The sequence below is a fragment of the Momordica charantia genome (genome assembly GCF_013281855.1).
Source record: "Momordica charantia cultivar OHB3-1 chromosome 7 unlocalized genomic scaffold, Mcharantia_2.0 BLBB01000007.1, whole genome shotgun sequence".
NCBI lineage: Eukaryota > Viridiplantae > Streptophyta > Magnoliopsida > Cucurbitales > Cucurbitaceae > Momordica > Momordica charantia.
The window spans coordinates 8,824,221-8,833,539 of NW_028275165.1; the positions used below are offsets into that span (position 1 = coordinate 8,824,221).

Here is a 9,319-nt window from a genome sequence, read left to right on the forward strand (position 1 = left end):
ATAGATTTTATTTAGATTTTAATTTACTTAAATATAGAATGTTTGTTGGAGTTAAACACATATACTCCTCAATTTTGGTTATTAACAACACGCTCATGTGTAGGCCCCACATTTATATATTTAAAAAATACACCTGAAATTTAGGAAGACAAAATATATCTTTTTAAAGTAAGTTTTATACGGAAAATAAAAACAAAGATTTTACCTTCCTCACACAGTAGAGGAACAGTCTTGGCGACGGTGTAATGGGAGCGCCATTGGGTAGGAACGACGGCGGGGGGATGGGAGCAGCAGCGTGATGGAAATTCTCGGCATCGTCGGCGGCTATCTTCTGCGGCTGTTTTCTGTGGCGTCGTGGGTTTAAGGATTTCGCCTAGACTGTTCTATGGCTGTCTTCTATGGCTGTGGTTGTCTTCTGGGCGTGAAAAAAATTAGGTAAGGTGTGTTTCTTTTTTTTTCTTTTCTTTTTGAGTTCTCTCATGTGATTTTTTTAAAAATCCTAATTTTTGAAAAAACCAATTAAAATATTCCTCCCTAATAATATTTAAACTCTTATTTTGTAATTCTTATATTAGAGATGGGTAAATTTCAAAATCTACCCCAACCCAATCTTATTAATTTTACTGATATTTACTCTCATGTGTTTTTTTTTTTTTTTAGGATTCTTCAAGGTAATGTTGATTTTTTTAAAAACCCTAATTTTTTTTTAAAACAAATAAACTTATTCCTCCCTAAAAATATTTACTTTCTTATTTTGTAAATCTTATATTAAAGATGGGTAAATTTCAAGATCTACCCAACACAATCTTATCAATTCTTTTTAAATTTACTTTATAAGCAATTTAAAATTAGAATTAAGATAATTATTTTAATCTAATTTATTTTTTATTAGATACGGTTGATTCCCTAATATTAAGGTCGATTGTTTTTGTTATTCGTAAAAATTTTAAATCCCTAAAATTATTCATATATACCTAATATCATACAAGGATATATTTGTCTAAACATTTTTTCAGTACTTAAAAAAAATCATTTAGCCATTATTGCAATATTTGATAGGTTTGGACATTTTTTAAAACGAATTATTAAATTTGGCCGTTCGTGCAGTTGACTCTTTTTTAATACGGCTAATTTATTTTAGTCATTCTTGTAGTTGTCACAAAAATTTACTTACAATCCGGCCCACAAAAATGAGGTCCAGCCCAACATATAAGTAATTGTCCAGGGAAGAGGAGTGATTGATGAGAGAGGATGAGAGAAAGGAGAACTTTTATAGGAGGCGCTCCGATGTGGGATTTGGATTTGGGGGGAAATGTTGTGCAGCACTGAAACTTTTTTTTTTAATGTTTTTTCTTTTAAATATATCTTCATATTTTCAAAAATTATTATTATTCGAATAACTTTCAAATTTGTAACTCCATATTTTCTCCAAATTAACTTTCTAGACATCCCTTTTTTGATATTTGCAACAATGCATAGGGATGCAAGCCAAAACCGCCAAAATCGACTGAAACCAAAGCCGATTCGGTTTCAGTTTGGGTCGGCTTAACGAGTTTGGTCTACTTTATTATGAAATTGAAGCTGGTTGGTTCAGTCACTGGGTTGGTGATACAAAACCGCCCAAACCCAAATCGAACTGCCTATAGTAATTTTTTTTTAAAAAAAAATCTCTGAATTTGTACTGCAGTCACGCGTCCTTCCTTTCGTATCCAATCCCATATCCATTCGACCGCGTTTCGTTTAACTTCAATATCGTTTTCGACTCTCCCGTGGGAATAATTGAAAATTCATTTTCTTTTGAATTCAATTTGAAAGGAAAATCTGATCTGATGTTAACAATCTAAATTAAATAGAAAATATGAAGACTTTAGATTTGATTTCTCTTTTATTTTCTGATAACTGATAACATAACGAAAAGAAATTAATTCATTGAATGATCAAAGATTATATTTCCAAATTTAGACATTGACTTTCCGTATTTTATTCGACTTCGGCTTCGGCATTCTCTGCAATTAAATCTCAGATTCTCAATCATTGATATTGATAGTCGACGTCGGCAGTCCCTGACTCTCTGCGTGCAATTGGTTGGTAGTCGACGACTCGACGATTTTTGCAATTAGTATTTCTGTAACGCCCCAGAACGTTTTACACGCTTCTAGGTAACGATAACTAAACCACCTGTCTAATCTTATCTCTAAACACGAGATAACTAACTCTCTGTGAAATAATTATATAAAGTAAAGCTTTAACTCCCATCAATTCACCATGTTGGAGGCGAATCCTAGCCTGCCACGTGCCATGATTGAAAAGGTGGATTGGATGAACGCGCAGACGAAACATGGAAATTGACTCCGAGTACTCAGGTCGGAGGATAGGGTAGGACCTATAGTGTCGAGCTGAGGTGAAATGGAGTCCGTAACAATGTCTCTTCCGTACCCGACAACACGCTGCGATTTTAGGGTGTGTCAGAATCCCTGTCGGGCCCGGTTTCTATAAATAGAAACCCTTGCCTTAAATGCAAGGTACGCAATCTTAAGTAGACTCGGCAAGTTAGCTCGGACTAGAACTAACTTGCTCGTCGGAGTGCTAACTTTGTTTTGCAGGTCTCAAGAACTGTTCAAGGGAGGTGCGGGACTATTGGCTATAGCTCGTCCTGAGCATACCGATCTAAATCGTGTCCGAGCTCAATCAATTTCGGGCTCAAACATCTGGCGCCGTCTGTGGGGAACGACATATCTAGAAGTCAGCCTCACCTTTTGCAATCTGAGCCAATGGCCCAAACCCGCTCCCAGCAGTCACGATCTCAACTTTCGCCCATCCGCTCTCCGATGAGGGATGCGGTCACTTCCCGAGCCCATCCTCGACTCACGTATTCTCAGGTGGCAGGAACTCCCGTTGTCAAACAACGACCCCACGCGGGGGCGGTCAAGGGAATGAAGGTCGACCGGCCACATCCGATCCAGTAGCAGTCCGGGATTTCCACCTCGCCTCAGATCAGTTCCAGCCACTGCAACCTCAGAGAAACGGGTTGCCACCCCGCGCACCTCGCCTCCGCGGTTGGGGAAACACAGGTGCACGTTCCGGGGCAAGTGCTGATGCGAGCGTGGACCCCGTCATGGTAGCCGACGTGATCGCCGAGCTCAAGGAAGTCAAAGCAAGGCTTGAGGCGGTCGAGAGAGGCAGCGAGGTGTCCGACTCTTCCATCTCCAGGGATCCCATTCGAGGAAGGGGACCGATGCATCCTACCCAAAGAACGGAGTATCAGTTCCGACCCCGCAGGGAGGCCCGAGCTGTAGCACCCTCGCGAAAGCCACAACGAGTGAGGACAGGCAGTGCCCTGGAAGCACAGATTCACGACTACCCTCGGCAGGACGATCGGGTCGAGGGCCGGCGCCCGAGGATCCGACCAATTCGGACTCCCTTGGCATCTTTCGATAACTCCAACGCCCATCAGGGTCGAGGTGCCGAGACGCCGAGGCGACGAGTAGTGGCACCCAGAGATCGGGAGTATTCGGTTGACGATGAGGAGGAAAGCCCAGTGGTCGACGTTCAAGAGAGGTCCTTCCACGCTGACCATTCGTTCTGGTCTGAAGTGGACCTCCTTCGGGATCAGTTTCAGAGGGAGATAGAAGATCTCAAGCGACAGTGTAGGCCTGTGGATCCGCATCGCGTGGCCGAGCAAGAGGAACTGCCTTTCTCCCAAGCGATCCTAGATGCGCCTATCCCACCGAGGTTCAAGGCTCCAGTCATGAATTCTTACGACGGATCTGGAGATTCGATCTCCTACGTAGAGGTGTTCGAGGGGAAGATGGATTTCCTGGCCGCAACCGATGCTATGAAGTGCCGAGCATTTCAAATAGCCTTGGAAGGCTCGGCAAGATTGTGGTACCGACAGTTGAAGCCCCGGTCCATCGACAGTTACCAACAGCTGAGGAGGTTGTTCATCAACCAGTTCTCAGCTCGACAGTTGTTGAAATTGCCACCCTCTCACCTCGGAACAGTAAAGCAACGGGACAGCAAGTCCCTGACAGAGTACATCGCTCGATTCATGGACGAGCATGTCAAAGTGGTAAGTTGCACCGATGACATCGCCATAATGTACTTCACCACGGGCTTAAACGACAGGAACCTGACGATAGAGTTGGGAAGCCGACCACCGGCCTCCCTGAACGAGATGCTCGCTAGAGCTCGCCAGTACATCGACGACTTGGAGTTGTGGAAAGCCAATGGAGCTCGGCGGAGCAACCGTGGTAAAGATCGGGACCAAAAGTCTCCTTCTCCCAAGAAGCAGCGCAGCGACAGCTGGAGCTCGTCTCGACGGGCCGACGACAGTAAGAGTAGAGGTCGTCGGGACGAGAAAGCCCCTTCAGATCGTCGGGGGCCAAAGTTCGACAAGTTCACTCCGTTGAATGCCTCAATCGCGGAGATCTACGCGGCAGCCGAAGACACCGACCTGAAGGCACTTTTCGCAGCCCCGGAAAAGCTCCGCCGACCTCCAGGGAAACGAGACAAGCGGCTCTACTGCCGATTCCACAAGGATCATGGCCACGACACTTCACGCTGTTTCCACTTGAAGGAGCAGGTTAGGGCGGAGCCAGGGGGGTCGGCTATCTGAAAAAATACGTCGGCAGGCGTGAAAGGGCGGAGCCGGGGGGTCGGCTCAGGACGACAAGCAAGAGAAATTGCCCCCGCCAAGACGGAAGGAAGATCGACCCGCCGTTATAAATACCATCCATGGGGGCCCAAGTGGGGGACAGTCGGGGCAGAAGAGAAAAGCCCTGGCTCGGGAAGCAGCACACGAGGTCTGTACCTCGTACCCCAAGGAGCCTGGGATGCCGATCTTATTCGACGACCAAGACTGCGAAGGAGTGCACATGCCCCATAACGACGCCCTAGTAATCACCCCACTCATAGATCACGTAAAGGTGAGAAGAGTTCTCATCGACGGTGGAGCATCGGCCAACATCTTATCGTTCTCGACCTACACGGCCTTAGGGTGGGAGAAGAAGCACTTGAAGCTCAGCCCGATGCCATTGGTCGGCTTTGCAGGGGAGTCGGTGAGCGCGGAAGGATGTGTCTCGCTCCCTGTTACCATCAGCGAGGGAGATCAACAAACAACTAAAGTCGCAGAATTTGTTGTGATAGATCGGAGCTCCGTGTACAACGCCATAATTGGTCGGCCCTTGATTCATGATCTCAGGGCAGTCCCGTCTACTTACCACCAGGTCTTGAAGTATCCCACCTCGGGTGGAGTTGCGACAGTCCGGGGTGAGCAGAAGACGTCTAGAGAATGCTACGCCGCTGCGATGAAGGGAACAACCACTTGTGCGGTGGTCACGAGCGCGCCCAAGCCGTGTGCCAACGAACCAGAGCCGAGCCGTGGCACCCCAGCTGAAGAACTAGAACTTGTTCCCCTGCTAGGGCTGGAAAGGCAGGTCAGCATCGGCAGCAGACTGGGGGCCGAGGTGAGAGAGGAGCTTGTCTGTTTTCTAAAAGCAAACGCTGATGTGTTCGCATGGTCTCATGACGACATGCCGGGCATAGACCCAAGTATAATAGTGCATAGACTTAATGTAAATCCTAGCTATAGGCCTGTGAGGCAAAAGCGTTGGCCTGTCGACGCCGAGCGAAGCAATGTAATTTGTAAAGAAGTCGAGCAGTTGCTACGAGCTAAATTCATAAGAGAAGTTCATTACCCCGTGTGGCTATCTAATGTAGTTTTAGTTAAAAAGTCCAACGGCAAGTGGCGTGTCTGTATTGACTTCACGAGCCTCAACAAGGCGTGTCCGAAAGACAGTTTTCCCCTGCCTCGGATAGATCAGCTCGTCGACGCAACGGCAGGGCATGAACTCCTCTCCTTCATGGATGCCTACTCCGGGTACAATCAGATTCGGATGCATGTGCCTGACCAAGGGTTGTATTGCTACAATGTCATGCCGTTCGGTCTGAAGAATGCCGGGGCGACCTACCAGCGGATGGTCAACATGATGTTCGCCAAGTAGATCAGACGCAACATGGAGGTTTATGTAGACGACATGTTGGTGAAAAGCAAGCAGACAAGCTCCCATTTAGCCGACCTACTAGAGGCCTTCAGCGTGCTTCGAAAGTATCAGATGAAGCTTAACCCGAGCAAGTGTGCCTTTGGGGTCTCGTCGGGGAAGTTCCTCGGGTTCATGGTCTACGAACGCGGAATTGAAGCAAATTCGGACAAGATAAGGGCTGTCCTTGAGATGGAAGCGCCGAGGAATGTTAAACAGCTGCAGAGGTTGAACGGCCGACTTGAAGCCTTGAATCGCTTTGTGTCTCGCTCCACGGACAAGTGCCACCCTTTCTTCCAAATACTAAGGAAAAAGGGTCGGTTTGAATGGACCAACGATTGCGAAGTTGCACTAAGGCAGTTGAAGTAATACCTCAGCTCGGCTCCCTTGTTGTCAAAGCCACTGCCTGGTGATGTACTCTACCTGTACCTAGCAGTGTCGGAGAATGCAGTGAGCTCAGTACTTATCAGGGAGGCGGAAGGGCGGCAGAGCCCTGTTTACTACACGAGCAAATCATTGACCGAGGTCGAGGCTCGTTACCCCTGTGTTGAGAAGCTGGCCCTAGCCTTGGTAACCTCGGCGCGACGCCTACGACCATACTTCCAGGCACACAAAATAATCGTCCCGACAAACTTCCCTTTGAGGCAGATTTTCTACAAGCCCGAAACGTCGGGTCCCCTGATGAAGTGGGCACTAGAGCTCAGTGAGCACGACATCGCCTTCGAACCGAGAACGACGTTGAAAGGTCAGGCAGCCGCAGACTTTGTCGCCGAGCTGACCCCACCCAGGCCAGGGGGCGATGTCCGCGACCAGTGGACACTCTATGTGGATGGTTCGTCCAATGAGAAAGGTTGTGGGGCAGGTATGCTGCTCCTCGGCCCCGGCAGTCTTCGGTTTGAGTACGCACTCCGGTTTGGTTTCCGAGCTTCCAACAACAAAGCCGAGTATGAGGCGCTGATAAATGGACTAAAGGTCGCCAGAGGGATGGGCGTGAGGCGACTTTTCATTCTCAGCGACTCCCAGTTGATTGTCAATCAGGTTTCCGAGAAATACCAAGTAAAGGAAGCTCGTATAGAGACGTATCTGGCCAAAACCCGAGGGCTCCTCGCCCAGTTTGAGGACTATGTGATTCGACAGGTGCCGAGGTCCGAAAACTCCAACGCCGACGACTGGCTCGCCTCGCCTCGGCATACGAGACCGATCTACCAAGAACGGTTCCAGTTGAAATACTTGCTGAGTCGTCCATCGACCAGCCTGAGGTAATGGAGATCGAGTCAGCTCAGCCTACATGGATGGACCCAATTAAGGACTTCCTGGTCAATGGCTCTGTCCCCGCCGACCCGAGCCAGGCCAGGAAGCTCCAACGCCAAGCTGCTCAGTACTTGATGCAAGAAGGCAAGCTCTTCAAGAGGGGATATTCCCTACCATTACTGCGTGCCTCGACCCGGAAGAGGCGAGGTATGTCATGCGCGAGATTCATGAAGGGGTTTGAGGAAACCATGGAGGAGCTCGGTCCATGGCCGCGAAGGTCGTCCGCCAGGGTTACTACTGGCCGACGATTAAGCGCGACACCAAGGAGTTCGCCAAAACATGTGACAAATGTCAACGCTTCGTGAGCATTTTGAGACAACCCCCGGAGATGCTGACGCCGATCTCAAGCCCTTGGCCTTTCGCTCAATGGGGGATAGATCTGATCGGCCCACTACCGATGGGGAAGGGGCAGTTGAAGTTCGCCATAGTAGCTGTAGATTACTTCACCAAATGGGTAGAAGCGGAACCTCTGGCGTCTATTACCGAGGCAAAGGTCGTCAGCTTTGTATGGAAGACCGTAATATGTCGGTTCGGTATACCGAACGCTATCATTACTGACAATGGAAAGCAGTTTGACGGTGCCCGGTTTAATCAATTCTGTCAACAGCTCGGCATACGTCACCTCAGCTCGTCGCCTGCCCATCCGCAGTCTAATGGCCAAGTTGAAGCCATTAACAAGATCATCAAGCGTGGTTTGAAGACAAGACTGAAGTCTCTGAAAGGTCGGTGGGCAGAAGAGTTACCAGAGGTATTGTGATCTTACCGAACTACAGCCTGCCGATCTACTGGTGAGACGCCATACGGCCTAGCCTTCGGGTCGGAGGCTGTTGTCCCTGCGGAAGTCGGCATGCCAACGCCCCGAGTTGAGAATTTCGACGAGCAAGCCAACGATGAAGTCCTACTCGTGAATCTTGACCTCCTCGAGGAGAAAAGATCTCACTCCCAGCTTCGGCTAGCAGAATATCAGAACCGTATGGCTCGGTACTACAACGCCAGAGTAAAGGTCAGAACGTTCAAGCCTGGCGACCTCATCCTCAAGAAGGTAATGCAACATGTCGGAGCACTCGAGCCGAACTGGGAAGGCCCGTACAGAGTCTTAAAAATACTCCGACCTGGAGCGTATTTGCTGTCCGACCTAAACGGGAGACAACTCCCTCACCCATGGAATGCCGAGCATTTGCGAGTTTATTATCAGTAAAATGTGTGTAATCCGACGTGTAAAATTTCATTCATTAATGAAAGCTGATCTCCAATGACTTGTGCAAAATTTGACTTTATCCGTTCGCGTCGCCCACTACTACTGAGCTACATCAAATGGGGGCCAAGGAAGACTACGTGGTATGACCTATGCTAAACGACCCACCATAATATAAATGCACAAAGCAATGGTCAGCTCGTAAGAACCAGGCTATCCCAAATACGCACCGCCGAGCTGAAATGTTCAGCTCGTAAGCCGTTGTGTAAGTAAGAAATTACTAAGACTTGATAAACTCAAACAACGAAACCAAAAACCAAATTGAAAATTTAATTAAATTTCTCCAAGTATGGGGACCTCGGAGAGAATAACTCGAGTTTGGACGATGTTTGTTTTCATTGAGTTTAAAGTTTGACGAAGAGCCGAAGTGTAATTAAGGTTTAATTAAATTTCTTTAAGTATAGGGACCTCGGAGAGAACGACTCAAGTCTGAGCTAAGTTCGTTTTTCATTAAAATTGAGGGTTCGATAAAGAGCCGAGGTATATATGCCCCGGCTCGGTACAGTAGTTTGATTCTAAAAGTAAAGACGAAATGGAAAGAAGTAACGGGAGGCTGAGATGTCCTACTCCTAAGGAGGATCGGCAGGCTTGCTGGGCCCTGCTTCAGCGCCAGCAGCCTCGGCCTCTTTGCTGGCCTCAGCAGGGCGGTCCACCCAGATGGACTCGTACTCTTGCTCGACAGCGGCGATGGCATCCTCCGAGCAAGCGAGGTCGA

The 9,319-nt window shown here is 48.2% G+C and overlaps 1 protein-coding gene across 1 annotated transcript; it reads left to right on the plus strand.

The window, feature by feature from the left end:
• Positions 1 to 4,832: 4,832 nt before the first annotated feature.
• Positions 4,833 to 6,002, plus strand: LOC148210267 (uncharacterized). The gene has a single exon (XM_088126254.1). The coding sequence runs from the start codon at positions 4,833 to 4,835 to the stop codon at positions 6,000 to 6,002; it is 1,170 nt and encodes a 389-aa protein (XP_087982380.1).
• The last annotated feature ends 3,317 nt before the right edge of the window (positions 6,003 to 9,319 follow it).

What these genes read in the sequence shown, in the direction of transcription:
- LOC148210267 (XM_088126254.1), top strand. Translation starts at nt 4,833, where the DNA reads ATGCCGATCTTATTCGACGACCAAGACTGCGAAGGAGTGCACATGCCC.